This window comes from Aedes albopictus, chromosome 3, assembly GCF_035046485.1.
Source record: "Aedes albopictus strain Foshan chromosome 3, AalbF5, whole genome shotgun sequence".
NCBI classification, from domain to species: Eukaryota; Metazoa; Arthropoda; class Insecta; order Diptera; family Culicidae; genus Aedes; species Aedes albopictus.
Genome location: NC_085138.1, coordinates 411451515 through 411469122, shown reverse-complemented (window position 1 = coordinate 411469122; position 17608 = coordinate 411451515). Strand labels below are relative to the sequence as shown.

The 17608-nt window shown below is 45.1% G+C and overlaps 1 protein-coding gene across 1 annotated transcript; it reads left to right on the top strand.

The window, feature by feature from the left end:
- Positions 1-1107: 1107 nt before the first annotated feature.
- LOC109426376 (chromodomain-helicase-DNA-binding protein Mi-2 homolog) lies at positions 1108-17066 on the top strand. The gene is made up of 5 exons (XM_019701849.3): positions 1108-1328; positions 9897-10919; positions 10989-12736; positions 13392-16368; positions 16430-17066. The coding sequence occupies exons 1-5, from the start codon at positions 1292-1294 to the stop codon at positions 16588-16590; spliced, it is 5946 nt and encodes a 1981-aa protein (XP_019557394.3). The 5' UTR covers positions 1108-1291; the 3' UTR covers positions 16591-17066.
- Positions 17067-17608: the final 542 nt, after the last annotated feature.

Sequence of the window (17608 nt, the reverse complement as noted above, 5' to 3'; positions counted from 1 at the left end):
TGATATCAGCGCGACAGTCACTAATCATAACAGCGTCACCAGATTTAAAAGTATATAATTCCACTATATGAGGTTTGACAGCAAGAACACTCATTCCACTGAGCTACTCTTGCCGTTCGTCACAAATACATTCAAAAACATCTGTCACTTCGCGAAACCCACGTGCTTTTGTTTTTGGCGGGAACACTTTTTCTTTTGTTTTGCCTTGCGACTGTCATGCGGCGGTATGCCTTGCGAGCGTACGACCGCCGCAGGACTCTAATAAAAGATAAGCGCGACAATAATTTCCAGCAAGTGTGTCCCTTCGCCAGACTGCTTCTTTTCTATTAGAGAAGATCTGTCCTTTATACTAGCCACCTAGCCAGTTTGTTTTGATTTTCAGCCTCTTCTTCGACTCGCCAGGTTGATTAACCTTCCGTAACTCGTCCGGTTGGCTACCTGCGTCAGCACCACGCTAATGCTGAGTATAGAAAGCGAGATTTTTTCAATGTTTTGTACAAAATACAACAGCGCGATCGCTCGAGGGTTATTCCGATCTTGTAGCAAAAAAAGTGACATTCCCCTTAGTGTGAACAACAGCATGAGTAATACCCACCTAGCACTAAATACCTTGCTGAACACAAATCTTAATGTTGAAACACCTTGGCAAATATCGCATCGGATAGCCCCTCGAGTGCTTTCAGAACGCGAACCAGCGCAGCTGTCAAATTTTTGTTTGACATTTCCATCGCTCTAAACGCTCTCGCCACGATCGCTCTCCCACTCTCATCCGGCTCTCCCGATCCAGGAAGTGAGAGAAAAGCGGCAAAAACATTCAACAGTGCTGCTAGTAGTATGTAAATATACGATTTTTTCTGCTTTCCAAGCGTTTTTTTTAAATTGCAAAATAAACTGAAAAATCCAAGAAAAACAGTAAAATTAAGCAATTTTTATCTGAATTCTGAGCATAAAGTTTTATTGAAATGTTTTGATTCGATTGAGAAGAAAATTTTGAAGTCTGACCCACAAAATGAATGGATGTTATTCGAATCTTGCGGCGCAAAATCATCCGCCAACACTGCACACCCAAGCCGGGAGCGGGAGAGTCACCGATCCAGAACAGCCGCAAGCGGGCGCCATATTGAAAGATCGTAGCTCTTGAAAAGCGGCCGACCGAGGTGTAAAATCCGTGTTGTTCGCGAAAAGTTTGCAAATTGTGCCGGTCAAAGCGGTTCCGTTACGGTCGAAACCAGTGCGAAAAGTGAGCGCAAGTTCCGGTGCATCGAGTGAGCCCAAAACCAGCCCGGAAACCATGGCTTCGGACGAGGAAATTGACGAATCTATTGCCGGTAAGTTTGTGCGCTGCACGGGGCAGGAAAATCTTCGCGACGATGGCGACCCGTGCGCTGGGGCGCAGCGCTAGGGTTACTGGCTTGTCCTGTTGGGCTCCGGAGTCGTGTGTTTGCACGCTTGTGTGCGTGCGTGTGTTCGTGGGCTGCGGAAGCGTGCTGCATAGCGCTAGCGCTACTTCCAAATTGGGTTTCTTTTTTGTGCGGTGTTTTTATTGCGATTATTCTTGTTTGGGTTGGTTCGATTGTTGATGATCGAGGGGGTGGTTGCGAGATGGGAAGCAATCATTGAAGTACATAGTCATTAACGTGTAACGGAAGGGCGAATTACGGGAAAATGATCATGTTTTATTTAGTGCGCGGCGAAAATTGATTCGATTTCGCAATGATTAATGTAGAGTTTCTTTATGTGGGGGTGGGCAAGGGCTGATGTTTATGTTGGATGTATGCATTTATTATTGCCTGTTTAGTATTTGATTGCGTTTATTTTATTTAACAAAATGCTCATTATTCAACGAACAATCGTTGCATCTCAAAGATAGTAAAACAGTGCAGTCGTGTGATCAGTTAATTTGTAACCTGGTCTGTAGAAACTGGTAAGGTTTGAGGATTTATAAATTCCAATTTTGGCCAATTTGCAATAACTTTTGTTCGAGCACTTTTTTCGGAAATGCTTTCTTGGCATAGAAACAGTCGTTCAAAGTCGTAGGAAGGAAAGGGCCAATTCCCGAAACAGTGGAATACAAAAACCTTCGAAATTGTCGATTGGCAAATACAGCTCTCAGTTTATTAATAGGGGATTTACTTAACCGCGTAAACAGCTCATTAATTAGTATCCTGATTAAACGTAGGTAGCGATCATCAATGCATTCTTTGATTATTTCATTCGCAATTTCATGAAATATTTTAATAATCAGACAATCATGGCTTACGCAGTTATTTCATCTGCTTAGTTTAAAGCTATGTTCACTTAGAATCCGGAATCATGTCACATTTTCTAGTGGCGCTCTCAATGAACATAATCATCATTCTTTTGCAGCACTCTGATCATACACTAATCCTCTTTAAATGGTGAAAATTTCATCGATTTTCTTGCAACGAGTGAAAAGTTATTTCAGATTGAAGACAAGAGGAGGAGAAAAAACTTGCACCAAACACGTTGAAAATTTAGCGTGGTCAGGTACGACAGTCGCGAAAAATGTTAATATCGTCAAAACCATTATGTGTTATGTGCACAGATGTTGTTAACCATGGCATAAGGAAGTGCCCTCGGAAGAAAAAAGCTTGGGTTCATTGATAAATCTGCTTTGACTTCAAATTCAAATTTGGCAAGAAGTTCGAATTCTGGGCATGGTTTTTTCGCAACAAGATGATGAGAACCAATTCATACAAGGATGACAGCCTCAAGAATCGCGTGCTGCTTTTCAAAAACGCACACAAGGGATATGTAGAGGTTTTACCTATTTTGATGAGCTGCCATGACAGCCGGAGACGTTCAGTGGTATCGTCACAGATGGGTAGTGTTTATCAACGAAAAAAACACTCAAATTTCGCGTTTTCTCAATTCACTGAATTGCCTGCCCCTCATTTCGCAATAAAAAAAAAGTTTGGCAATTTTTCTTCGGAATCCTAGTCAGACTAGTCAAGGCACTCAGGACACTGCATAGATGACCTGATTGTTGAACAAACGTGCGGAAGGGGTTGTTGCTAAAATTTACCACCGTTGTGCAGATTTTTGAGAGGTCAACACTGAAAAAGTGAGAAAATATATGAAAAATAAAAATAAATAATTTCAATGATATTTTTCCATGAAAGTACAATAAATAACCTTTGTTTTGAGGGCTTCACCTTTTATGTTTGTTATTCCATCCCTAAGATATACGTGATTTTGTCATTCCGGATTCTAAATGAACATAGCTTTAGTGAATATCCTAATTCAGGCCAAACATTTCAATAGGTCCTATCTGCATTTGAGAGGCTCTCTTTGTTCACTTTCTCTTTCAATAGGACAGATCGGTGAGGTACTAGATTTGTAGTAATGAGTTGAATTTTAGTATGGTGAGAAGGCCAATTATCCTTTTCTGCAATGAAATGGTGCAAGCAGCGTGGGTATTATGATTCCTTGCCTAATTTGATGCTGTTTGAGCAAAACTTTGGACAACAGTGTTATTGTTTCCTCCATTTCATGCAACATAAACAACATAGTTATCCAAAGTTTTGCTCAAACAGCATCAAATTAGGCATGGAATCATAATACCCACGCATTTTGCACCATTTCATTGCAGAAACGGAGAATTGACCTTCTCACCATACTAAAATTCAGCTCATCACTACAAATCTAGTACTACACCGAACGTACCCCATTATTGCAATGTAATAGTACACTTTTTAACTATTTTTGCAGTACAAATCAAGAGACGATTGTTTTGATCATCGTTCAATGCAAGGAGACAATCATAATACAAATAAACAGCTGAGATATTAACGAAAGAGAGGGAAACCAAAGAGAGTCTCTATTCTGCAGATAGGACCTTTAGAGTCTAAAGTTTAGACATGTTTGGCCTGAATTGTAGACATTCTAACACTAAGGTGCGAAGCAGGCTCTGCTCCAGTGGATACGTCAACATTCAGCTAAGCTCAGCTTATTTTCATTATTTTATCCCAGATTCGAACAACGTAGCGCTCTGCTCCAAAACGACAAAACTTTTCCTGGTTCTGCTTCGTCATCGGTCTGGTGAATCCATCTGCCGGTTAGTTGAAGGTTGGAATGTGGTTGATTTTGACTACGCCGCTTTCCAAATGATAACGTATGCTAACATGTTTGGTCCGTTAATTGTAGGATGCGTTGTTAGCTATAGGCTTATTGCTGACTAATTGTCGTAGAGAACTGAACCCGGTCCAACGTTGCTGAATTCTTATCAAAGATTTCTCCATCACATGGCTTCTTGAATGGTTCGGGAAAGAGCCATAAACTCCTCCAAGAAGAAAGGGCCACTATCAGTTGCTCGTTCCAGGCTATTGCTGCTCCCCAATCAGCATCGCTATATCCTTTCAGCTCGTCGGTTGGATTCCTACTATACTCCAACTTCTTCGTCGCTGTTCCTTTTAGGTATTGGAAAATTCGCTTGACTGCTTCACAATATGGCTTTCCAGCTTGCCGTTTCATACACGGCTTGATTGTTTGGGACCCGACCGTATAACGATATCTTGAGCAGGAATATCTTGCCATTTGGAACTCTCAATTCCTCAGGTTGGTCCATGTAAACACAATATCGAGTCGAGTCTGTGCCACAAAGGATAAACATCCAACTGCTTTTTTGTAGGGTAAGTTCTCATCTCCATTTCTTCTTCAGTTTTGGGTGCCATCGATTTTTCAAGCCTAACTCCGGAATCCGCTAGGGTCACAATACTGTACGCATTTTTCATTCCGAAGAGTCGCACAATCTCCTCAATATACGCCTGCTGTTCCAAATAAAGCTGACCTTCACGTCGATTCCTGTTGATCCGAATACCAAGGCAATGAGTGATCGGACCCAAGTTCCTTATCTTGAAGTTTTGCATAAGGAATTTCTTAAGCTTCTTCAATCGACTATCATTCGTGAAAATCAGCAGGTCGTCCACGTTGCTACGAAAAGCATCGTCTCTCCATCCAGCATCCCGTACAGAGAGGTTAGATCGTTCCAGGTCAAACTGTCGCAGCACTTGATCCAGCTTGCCGTTCCACATACGGCTTGATTCGTCTCATGTTGTTCCATGCAAATTTTCTCGCTGCCCAGCTCGCCTTGCAGAAATGCGGTAACCCCGTCCATCTGGCCCTCTTACAAATCGAGTTTCGTCGCCTTACCTTACCAATCAGGCTGGTTGGTTCTCTCAGCAGCTGATGCAGCGCGTGGTTCATTCGTCTGCTCCAAGTCCCGTCGTCCATCTGCACTCCGTCGTAGATGGTACGCAACACCTTCCGTTCGAAAACTCCAAGGGCGCGTTGGTCCTCTGCACGTAGGGTCCATGTTTCGTGCCCATAGAGGACGACCGGTCTAATCAGCGTTATGCAGATAGTTAACTTCGTGTTACGGCGAACTTTATTCGATCGTAGAGTTTTGCGGAGTCCAAAGTAAGCACGATTTCCTGCCACAATGCGCCTCTGAATTTCTCTGCTGGTGTCATTGTCGGTGGTCACCAGTGAGCCCAAGTACACGAATTCTTCAACCGCCTCGATTTCATCACCGTCGATATAAATTCGGGGTGGCGGGCGCGGTGATCCCTCCCTGGAGCCCTTTGCCATCATGTACTTTGTCCTCGACACATTAATGACTAATCCGATTCGCCTGGCTTCACTCTTTAGTCGGATGTACGTTTCCGCCATCGTCTCAAATTTACGAGCAATAATATCAATATTATCAGCGAAACCAAGCAGCTGAAAGGACTTCGTGAAAATCGTACCACTCGTGTTAATCCTCGCTCTCATTATTACACCTTCTAACGCAATGTTGAACAGCAAGCACGAAAGACCATCACCTTGCCGTAACCCTCTGCGAGATTCGAAGGGACTCGAGAGTGTCCCTGATACTCGAACTACACACATCACTCGATCCATCGTCGCCTTGATCAATCGTATCAGTTTATCCGGGAATCCGTATTCGTGCATAATCTGCCATAGCTGTTCTCGATCGATTGTATTATACGCCGATTTGAAATCGATGAACAAGTGATGTGTGGGCACGTTGTATTCGCGGCATTTCTGCAACACCTGACGGATGGCGAACATCTGATCCGTTGTAGCGCGTTCACCCATGAATCCAGCCTGGTATTGCCCCACGAACCACGAGTTTCGTCGCCACCGCCATCAAAAACCGAACTACAGGTGCATACACTTCTTCGTAATCGATTCCGGGCTTTTGGAAACATCTCTTAACAACTAGCCGTGGCTTGTATCGTTCCAAACGTCCATCAGGTGCTCGATTGATTACGAAAATCCATTTGTTCCGGATAGCCTTGCGTCCTTCCGGGGGCGCAGTATCATAACGTCCGAGGCCATAAAGTCCCAGGACTTTATGGCGCATTTTTCCGGGGCATAACGTCCGAACTTGAAGATACGCCACAAGGTCCAAGGAAAGAAGGCACATAGGATATTATGACGCATCCAAACTTTTGGCAAAAAAACACGACTTAATGTCCGGGACTGTATGGCCTCGGACGTTGTGACCCGGCCCCCCTTCCGGGTATTATCGTCAACGTTTGATTTTCGCTCATCGACGCCATTTCTCGCTGCATGACCTCGTCGTAGCTCTGTGAAACGTCTTCCACAAGTATAGCTGGCGGAGCAAGTCGCTGGGAGGGAATTACATCACCAGTGAAAGAACCATGAGTAATAAAATCATCATATTTGCCTGGTCAAGTGCGCTCCCTATCACTATGTCTCAACCCTTGTTGACTCATTTCAACTTGTTGCGGAGCGCAGCATCGGTACAGGCATCTTCAAAATCTTAAATGCACGTCTCTAACGTATCGTTTCCAGAAGCTACATCATCGTCTTCGATAACATTTGGAACAGGATTTTCATCAGACATCACGATTTTTTCAACGACAAGTTTCGTGAATTGCTTGCACCGGAACGACGTCCTGAACACATTCTGAACTTAAACATTGTTTGTCCTCGTTAATCGCTATTACGTCGCGGCTGATCTTGAACTTTTTGATCTGTGGACAGTACACTCGATACCTTTTGGTGTTTTCACAGTACCCGACACAAACGTTCCTTTTGTTGTATGTGAATCGCAACACTCGCACCAAATATTTTCAGGTGCCGCAAATCAGGTCTTTTTCCAGTCCAGATTTCTTCGGAAGTATTGTTTCCAACGGCTCTTGTTGGAGACCGGTTCACCAAGTATGCTGCCGTTGATATCGCCTCTGTCCAGAATACTTTCTGCATGTGCGCATCATTCAGCAAACACCTTGCCTTCTCCACCAAGGTCCGGTTCATCCTTTCAGCCATGCCATTCCAGGGATGGAAAATGATGAAGATTGCAGCTGAGCAGACACTAACCAAAACAAACTTTACTCGTGAACAACAGGGGCCCGAGAATACTCGCACTTCTTTATTCGTGAGTAAACGAAGCTGGCAAGCACTCGCATGTGATTCGCGAAGCTCCGTGAGTTTTTGTGCATTTTGACGAAAAACGCATTTTAACGACTGACAGTGCTGCTTTTCAGGAACAATGAAGCATAAAGCATTAGTTTATGTTGGATAATCACTGGATTTGCTATTATAACCACAACAAAATGCACTTCCCGCACCTCCACTAGTTCTTCACGAATAAAAGCTCATGAGTGTTTCTGTTTTTGTTTTGCTTCTTACTCACGAAGCAGGCGGGTGCGAACAAACTCACACACTGTTTACTCACGGAGTCGTGAGTAAGCCTTGTGTTGGCTTTACACTCGCGAATTGCTTCATGAGGAGAGTAATTCCATCACTGGTGGGCAGGTCTTTAGATTACAAATGCCATCATTCTCCGGCGCTATCCGGAATTCGTTGGAAACGTATTCCTGTCCGTTGTCCGTCCTGAGAAATTTGTGAAGAATTTTTAACCTGTGTTGTTGTTCCGCCTTCGCTTCAAATAATTTAAATGCCGCCAATGCCTCTCTTTTTGCCTTCAGGAAATACAGGGTGTTAGGTTCCTGAGTGCAAACTTTTTAAAAGGTGATAGAGGACCATAAATGAAAAAAAAGTTCTACGCATATGGCCAAATCTCATCCGTTACGTAGTTATTAAACTTCCCATGTTTTTGACTCTTATTGCCTTAACTGGCTTTAACTTGAAAATGGTCAAAGTTATAACAGTTTTTTACCCTTATTCGAAAGATTTATTGAATTTTCTATCAAATGGCATCTTTGAATCGATTGGTTTAGTTAAATAACTAAGTTTTCTAGAGCAAATAGCTCAAAAGTAGTGTTTTAATTTGTTTTCGTCAATTATCTGTAAAAAATGTGTAATAATTTAAAATTCTTCCTTAGACAAAGTTGTGGCCCCTGTTTCACTCTACAATTCATTCTTTGATATCAAACTTCTATCTCTTATCGTTTTCTTGCAATTTGCTTTGCTAAAGAAAGAATTCTAATTTATTACGCATGTTTCAAAGATAATTGACAAAAACAAATTAAAACACGTTATTTTGAGCTATTTTGCTCTAGAAAACTTAGTTATATAACTAAACCAATCGATTCAAAGATGCCATTAGAAAATTAAATAATCTTTCGAATAAGGGTAAAAAAAAACTGCGAAAAAATGTTTGAACATTTTCAAGTTATAGTCAATTAAGGCAATAATAATCCAAAACATGAGAAGTTCAATAACTACGTTACGGTTGAGTTTTGACCATATGCGTAGAACAATTTTTATCACCATTTATAGTCCTCTAATCACCCTTTAAAAAGTTTGCACTCATGAACCTAACACCCTGTATATAACCACTTTGTTGCTAGTGTCATCCACAAACAAGTTAAATATCAGCTGCCGCCGACGGAAGAAACTTCAAGTGATCCTCATTTATCGGAATGCACTAAGCAGGTCCGGTGCCGTGGAATCCATTTCCGGGAATGGTTTACAGATCGCACTTACGGACAACAGGTTAGTTGCCAAACCCGGTATCTTCAGAACACCATGGATATTAATCGTACCCTCTGGAATCTGCATTTAAATCGTCTATTTTGCCGACGCCTTCATGCTTCCGTTATTCGCGGTCAAAACAGCATGTTGCATCTGAGTTTCTTCAGTGAACTTGTTATTCGACCTGGCCATATAACACGTCGCACCCGAGTCAAAATATACCATGCTCCAGCTTGAACATCGGCAATCGCAAAAATGCTGCACTTCGCTCTACTTGAAAACTTCTCCGGACACTTGGCTACGAAATGACCGGCCTTTCCGCAATTGAAGCACGTGTTCTCAGGCTTCTTTTTCACCTGCGTCCTCAACTTGCTCGGATTTACGTTCCGCGTGTTCAACGATCCATCGTTACCACCAGGCCCTCTTTCGAACTTCACATATTACAAGATCTTGGCTTGTATTATCGGCCTCGTTAAGCTTTCGGGCGTTTCGGCCTAAAACATAAATGAATTGAATTAAAACAAAATCTTGGTTTTCATCGCATCTGAGGTCAGGTTGGCATCCAATTCCATGATCGTCGGCTAGTGGTGAACTATAGCAGTCTCATCAGCAGCAACGCCACCAATCACGAGTCAAAAGTACTGAAAGTGATTTATGTCATTTGGCATAATGGACACTTGGCATAACGAAAAAGGGTGGAGTTCGACTATGCTAAATGACCGTTATGCCAAATAACTTCATACCTACCAAGTGATCATATGCCAAACGTCCTTTCCTTATGCCAAATTACATGTCAAATGTCCAGCTCCCGTGGCAGCCCCACCACGGTGAATAGGGGACCTTAGGCCACCAAACTACACTGTTCTCAAAACGAAAAAAACCGTTACAGAAATCCTAAATGAAAGAAATTCTGATTCATGAACTCCTTGAAAATTAACCTTGTACATTTCCTTCTACCATTGCAGAGGAGGAAGCCGGCGTGGATGAGACGGGTGACACCTCTCTGGCTGCGGAGGAAAACTCCGAGGACGAAACGCTCAAGAGTCTAGCGCAGGCCCAGGACGATGACGACGACTACGAACCGGAGGACAACCGCAGCAAGAAAAGCAAGAAGGGCAAAAAGCGGAAGGCTCGCAGCGAGGAGAAGCGAGGTCGCAAGAAGAAGAAGCGAAAGAAGAACGATAGCGGGGACGAGAGCGACGTGAAGCAGAGTGACGATGGAGGGGCGGCGGCGGATTCGGACTACGAAAGACCGAAACGTAGCTCGCGGGAGAAAAAGAAAGGCAAGGAGGATAAAAAGGAGGAGAAGAAAGGCGGAGCGGATTACAACATGCCGTCGATCGAGGAGGTTTGCAGTACGTTCGATCTGATCGATGTCAAGATCGAATATACCGATGAAGACTACGACAACTTGGTCACCTACAAGAACTTCCATCAGCACGTCCGGCCAATCCTGCAGAAGGAGAACCCCAAGGTTCCGATGTCCAAGCTCATGATGCTGGTGGCGGCCAAGTGGCGAGAGTTTACCGAAGAGAATCCCAATCTTCAAGCCGAAGAAACAGAAGAACGGGAAGAGGATGAACCTCCGCCATCTCCGGAGTACGTGCCCAAGTCCAGTCGTTCGAGGACAAAGACCGAAAAGAGAGACGACGATATGGTCTACGACGATGATGATGACGATGAGGAAGAGCTGGAACGAGAGCGAAGCAAGAAGAAGAGCAAGAAGGGTTCTTCCAGCGCCAAGAAGGGCAAGAAACCGAAGGTACCGACACTGAAGATCAAGTTCGGACGCAAGAAGAACGTTAGCTCCGATGAAGATCAAGATGCCAGCAATGGATCGGAGCGGGATTCGGATGCCGAGTTCGAAAAGATGCTGCAACAATCGGAGGATAAAGCCGACAAGGAGAAGGAGAAGGCAGAAGCGGATGCGGCTGCACAAGCGGAGAGCGGCGAACCTGCGGTCCGCAAGAAGGCCAAAACCAAGATCGGTAAGAACTTTGTATACTACTGAAGATTACAATTAATCTATAATTCTGATGAAATTTTTCGTTTTTCAGGCAACAAATCCAAGAAAAAGGGTCGATCCAAGAAGAACCGTCCAGAAGACGGTGAGTTTGAACATCAGGATTATTGCGAGGTCTGCCAGCAGGGAGGCGAAATCATCCTGTGCGACACTTGCCCCAAAGCGTACCATCTGGTCTGTTTGGATCCGGAACTGGAAGACACTCCGGAAGGCAAGTGGTCTTGCCCGACTTGCGAAGCGGAAGGTCCCGATGATGAGGATGACGACGAGCATCAGGAGTTCTGTCGGGTGTGCAAGGACGGTGGAGAGATGCTTTGCTGCGATAGTTGTCCATCGGCTTATCATACGTGGTGTTTGACACCACCGCTGGACGACATTCCCGACGGGGATTGGAGGTGCCCTCGGTGCAGCTGTCCACCGATTGCGTACAAGGTGGCCAAGATTCTCACCTGGAGGTGGACCGATAAACCGATCGATCCAAATGAACCGTCTACTTCGAAGGCAACTCCGACTCGCCGACGGGAGTATTTCGTGAAATTCGCAGATATGTCGTACTGGCACTGCGATTGGATCACGGAACTTCAGCTGGACGTTTATCACCCGTTGATGTACCGATTCTATATTCGCAAGTACGACATGGAAGAGCCTCCCAAGCTGGAAGAGATGTTGGACGAGGAGGATGGCCGTTATAAGCGTCTTTTGAAGATGCGGGAAGGTGATCTGGACGAGGCGGAACTGGAAGAGAAATATTACAAATACGGAGTCAAGCCGGAATGGTTGATGGTGCACCGGGTGATCAATCACCGAACTATGCGTGATGGCCGCACGTTGTACTTTGTCAAATGGCGTGATCTCCAGTACGACCAGTGCACCTGGGAGGAGGATGATGACGAAATTCCGGGCCTGAAGAGTGCGGTTGAATACTATATGGATCTCCGGAATAACTGCAACAATGAAATGGGCAACAGCAGCAGTAGCAAAAAGAACAAAAAGAAGGGCCGGAAGTCTAGGGCCAAGGAATTGGAGGACGACGACCGAATCTCCAAACGGTACACACCTCCTCCGGATAAACCTACGACAGACCTGAAGCGAAAGTTCGAAGTCCAGCCTCCATATTTGGATGAAACCGGAATGAGACTGCACCCTTATCAGCTGGAAGGTATCAACTGGTTACGTTACTCTTGGGCCAACGATACCGATACCATCCTGGCAGATGAGATGGGTCTTGGAAAGACCATCCAAACGGCAACTTTCCTGTATTCGCTGTACAAGGAAGGACATTGCCGTGGACCCTTCTTGGTTGCGGTCCCACTCTCCACCATCATCAATTGGGAACGTGAGTTCGAGACGTGGGCTCCGGATCTATACTGCATCACCTACGTCGGAGACAAGGACTCGCGAGCAATCATCCGCGAGCACGAATTGTCCTTCGAGGAGAATGCCGTTCGAGGAGGACGTGCCTCCAAGATCCGCGCCAGCACATTGAAGTTCAACGTCCTTCTGACCAGCTACGAAATGGTTTCCTTTGACGCCGCCTGCCTCGGATCGATCGAATGGGCCGCCCTGGTGGTGGACGAAGCCCATCGATTGAAGTCGAACCAGAGCAAGTTCTTCAAGACGCTTTCGAACTACAGCATCAACTACAAGCTGCTGTTGACCGGTACGCCGCTGCAGAACAACCTGGAGGAATTGTTCCACTTGTTGAATTTCCTGAACAAGAACAAGTTCAACGATTTGACCACGTTCCAGGCCGAATTTGCCGACATCAACAAGGAAGATCAGGTAAGTGTGATGATATATGGATGGGAGACAATGGAAAGGGCTGACAGAGTGCTAACCGTTACACTATGGAACAATAATGCGTATTTGCTGTGGTTTGGTATCTATGAAGTCCCGTTCATATTGGAAATAGTTAAACACAAAAATCTGAAGCTCCTGCCATAAGGATATTACTCAGTTGTTGCTTGTTGTGCTCCTAACACACTTTATTCATCTGATTCTCGATCATTATAAAATGGAAACCGACTCCAGTTAGCTTATTACCATCGCTATGGTAGATGTTGTACTTAAAAGTAGTGCTGGTTTTGGGATTCAACACTCGAATTCATGCGGATGTCAAGTTGTCCGTGAATCACAAAGTCTCATTTTTTATTCTTTTATTGAATCCTATAGAAATAAATTCTATAGGATAAGAAGTTCAAATAAACTGAAGATGAATATCCCCTGGGATTTTTTCAAGAATTTTTACAATACTTAAACATTTCCAATTGAATTTCTGTAAGACCTTTTATGTATGTTAGGAGCTTGGGGTTTTGAGCTTGACTATTCCTAATGAAATGCGGCCAAGGCCCCCTAACTGATAATCAGGGAATTTTTAGTTTTCTAGCATTACTCCTGTATCAAAAAATCCAGGATTATAGCGCACTCTTCCTTCTAGGTCAAAAAATTGCACGAGATGTTGGGACCGCACATGCTGCGTCGTCTCAAGGCTGACGTACTGAAGAACATGCCGACCAAGTCCGAGTTCATCGTCCGTGTCGAGCTGTCCCAGATGCAGAAGAAGTACTACAAGTACATCCTGACGCGTAACTTCGAGGCCCTGAATCCGAGGGGAGGTGGCGGAGCCTGTTCGTTGATCAACATCATGATGGACCTGAAGAAGTGCTGTAACCATCCGTATCTGTTCCAAGCGGCGGTGGAAGAAGCACCATTGGGTCCGGGTGGAACTTATGAAATCCAATCGCTGACGAAAGCGGCCGGTAAGCTAGTTCTGCTGGAAAAGATGCTCAAGCAGTTGAAGGAGCAGGGACATCGTGTGCTGATCTTCTCGCAGATGACAAAGATGTTGGACATCTTGGAGGACTTCTTGGAAGGATTCGGCTACAAATACGAGCGTATAGATGGTGGCATCACTGGAACGCTGAGACAGGAAGCCATCGATAGGTTCAATGCCCCGGGAGCTCAACAGTTCTGTTTCCTTCTTTCGACCAAGGCCGGTGGTTTGGGTATCAACTTGGCCACCGCAGATACCGTTATCATCTACGATTCGGATTGGAATCCTCACAACGATATTCAGGCTTTCTCTCGTGCCCATCGTATTGGGCAGGCAAATAAAGTCATGATTTATCGGTTTGTAACGAGGAACTCGGTTGAAGAACGAGTCACACAGGTGGCCAAGAGGAAAATGATGTTGACCCATTTGGTCGTACGACCAGGAATGGGCGGAAAGGGTGCTAACTTCACCAAGCAGGAGTTGGACGACATTCTTCGATTCGGTACAGAGGAACTCTTCAAAGAGGATGGTAAAGACGAAGAAGCTATCCATTACGATGACAAAGCTGTTGCCGAGCTGCTGGATCGTTCCAACAAAGGCGTGGAAGAGAAGGAGAACTGGGCCAACGAGTATCTGTCGTCGTTCAAGGTGGCCTCGTATTCGACAAAGGAAGATGTCGAGGAGGAAGTTGACACGGAGATCATCAAGCAGGACGCGGAAAATTCGGATCCGGCTTATTGGGTGAAGCTGCTGCGACACCATTACGAACAACACCAAGAAGATCTGTCGCGGACTCTTGGAAAAGGCAAACGTGTCCGTAAGCAGGTCAACTACACGGATGGTGGAGTGGTTCAAGCCGACCCGGTCAAGGAGGATTCCACTTGGCAGGAGAATGTGTCCGACTACAATTCGGATTATTCCGGCAATTCGGATGATCAGGGCGATGAGGATGACGAAGATGGAGATTTGAACCGTCGCAGCAAGAGGAGAATCGAGAGGAATCAGTCCGAGAGAGATAACCGTCCTCTTCCACCGTTGCTGGCTCGAGTTGGCGGTAACATTGAAGTCCTGGGCTTCAATGCTCGCCAGCGGAAGAGTTTCCTGAATGCGATTATGCGTTACGGAATGCCTCCTCAGGACGCCTTCAACTCGCAGTGGTTAGTTAGGGATTTACGTGGTAAATCTGAGCGCAACTTTAAAGCATACGTATCGCTGTTCATGAGACATCTCTGTGAACCAGGAGCGGATAACGCGGAAACCTTTGCCGATGGCGTTCCTCGGGAAGGTCTCAGCCGACAGCACGTTCTGACCCGTATTGGTGTCATGTCGCTGATCCGAAAAAAGGTTCAGGAGTTTGAGCACATCAATGGATACTACAGCATGCCAGAGCTGATCAAGAGGCCTTGTGAACCAATCAAGTCAGCGTCTGGAGATGCTAGTGAAACTCCTAAATCGGCCACCACCAGCACGAGTGCTACTCCAGCAACCAGCGCAGCGCCTAGTCCTGCACCGACAGCCGCAGATAAGGAGGATGATACCAGCACTTCGGCAGAAGACAAGATCAAGAAGGACACGCCCGAAGAGAAGAAGGAAGATGTGAAGAAAGAAGAGTCAGAGGAGAAATCGGAAGAGGACAAGAAGGAGGAGAAGACCGAGGAAAAGTCTGAATCTGCGGAGACTAAAGCTGAGCCGGATGTGAAAAAAGACGACGAAGCTTCGGAGGAGAAGAAATCGGAAGATACCGATGTTAAGTCGGAGGATACCAAGGAACCAGCCAAATCCGACAAACCTAAGGAAGAGGAAACCAAGAGTTCAACTCCCGCTCCGACGGAAGCCAAGAAGGAAGAAGATGACGATGATGAAGTTAAAATCACATCGGATAAGAAGGAAGAGGACAAACCGATTGCGATCGATGACGATGACGACGATGTGGTGATTGTCAAAGATGATGACGAAGATGTCAAGAAACCAGCCGCTAAGCCGGAACCAATTGAAGTTCATAAGCGACAATTTATGTTCAACATCGCCGATGGAGGTTTCACCGAACTGCACACTCTTTGGATCAACGAGGAGAAAGCAGCCGTCCCCGGACGAGAATATGAAATCTGGCATCGCCGTCACGATTACTGGCTACTGGCTGGTATCGTCACCCACGGATACGGTCGCTGGCAGGACATCCAGAACGACATTCGGTTCGCCATTATCAACGAACCGTTCAAAATGGATGTCGGTAAGGGCAACTTCCTGGAAATCAAGAACAAGTTCCTTGCCCGGCGGTTCAAGCTTCTGGAACAGTCTCTGGTCATCGAAGAGCAACTACGACGGGCTGCCGTGCTGAACCTTTCTCAGGATGCCAGCCATCCGGCCATGGCACTGAACGCTCGCTTCGCCGAAGTTGAATGCCTTGCTGAGTCCCATCAGCATCTGAGCAAGGAATCTCTGGCCGGCAACAAACCGGCCAATGCCGTCCTCCACAAGGTGCTGAACCAACTGGAGGAACTCCTGTCAGACATGAAGAGCGATGTTTCGCGTCTGCCGGCCACCCTGGCTCGCATTCCACCCGTTGCCCAACGGTTGCAGATGTCCGAACGGTCCATTCTGTCCCGCCTGGCGGCCACCGGAAACACCGTGCAGCCAAATCGTAAGTTGTTAATTTTTAACGTAAGTTGACTCATAGCACTAATCTAATTTTTTTCCAACAGCACCTCTGGCGCAATTCCCGGCCGGTTTCCAAGGAACCAGTCTGCCGGGTTTCGCAGCGGCAGCAGCTGCAGCCGCCAACTTTGCCAACTTCCGGCCGACGTTCTCAGTACCCGGTCAACCCACACCGAGCTACCCCAGCGGTTCCGGATCGTCCAAGTAAATTAATTGGATACAAAAAACCACGTCTATTCTTAACTTACGATTTTAGTTGTATAATTACTATTATGTATGTGTATTGCGCTATTGTAGGTTTAGATTTGTTTCCCCGTCTCTTCCTTCTTCTCGCTTACCTAATTCGTGTTCCTCCTTTGTCGTGCCCTGTCCGTAAAATTTAGAATCAAAAGTGAATTTTTTTCTCTGTAAAGAAATTTTATTTATACCTGAATACAAACACAAACAGCTCCGATACCGAATTCTTAACTGAGTGAAAGGAAGCTGATGAAAAGAGCAAAAAACCCAATAATTATGGACACACAAATCCATGTTTTGCCGTAAGATAACACAATTTGAGTGATAACACTTTTAGAATTATCTAATAAAAAACGTACATTGCAAAAAATATCGTTTCCAATTTAAAACTCATTTGAAAAGCAAATGAATAAACACGCATCTCTAGATGGTATGATGTAAAATTGATTGTTTATTGTATGTATGTGTTAGTTGATGTAGAACAAAAGAAATTTCCTTGTGGTAGATACAGTAGCGTGGTGGTGGTGAAGTTTAACCCTCGAATTTTTAATTCAAGAACAGCAATTGAAAAGGCCACATCAACATTTTGTAAACAAACATGTTTCTGTCGAGCTTTTGAACTTCAGTCACACACCACACCACTACTAACAGAAAGCGCAAACATAAGGCTTTCTATTAATGGTGGTGAGATGCGTGCGTGAATTCCAGAAGGCCCTAAGTCGACAGAAACGTGCTTGTTTACGCAATGTTGATGCGGCCTTTTTAATTGTTGGTCTTGAATTAGTCATTTTAATGTGTCGAGGACCAAGGGCTTGCAACCCCCCTGGCTGTTAGATTTTTCTTTAATTCGAGCAATCTCAAGATTATCAATAATTAAGACTTCCAGAAAAAAAAAATCTTTAGGATTTCATCCACAATTATCAAACTTGGTTTCCCATGTGATTTCCACAAAAACCACAAGAAATTTCGCCAAGTACTCCAAGAGTATC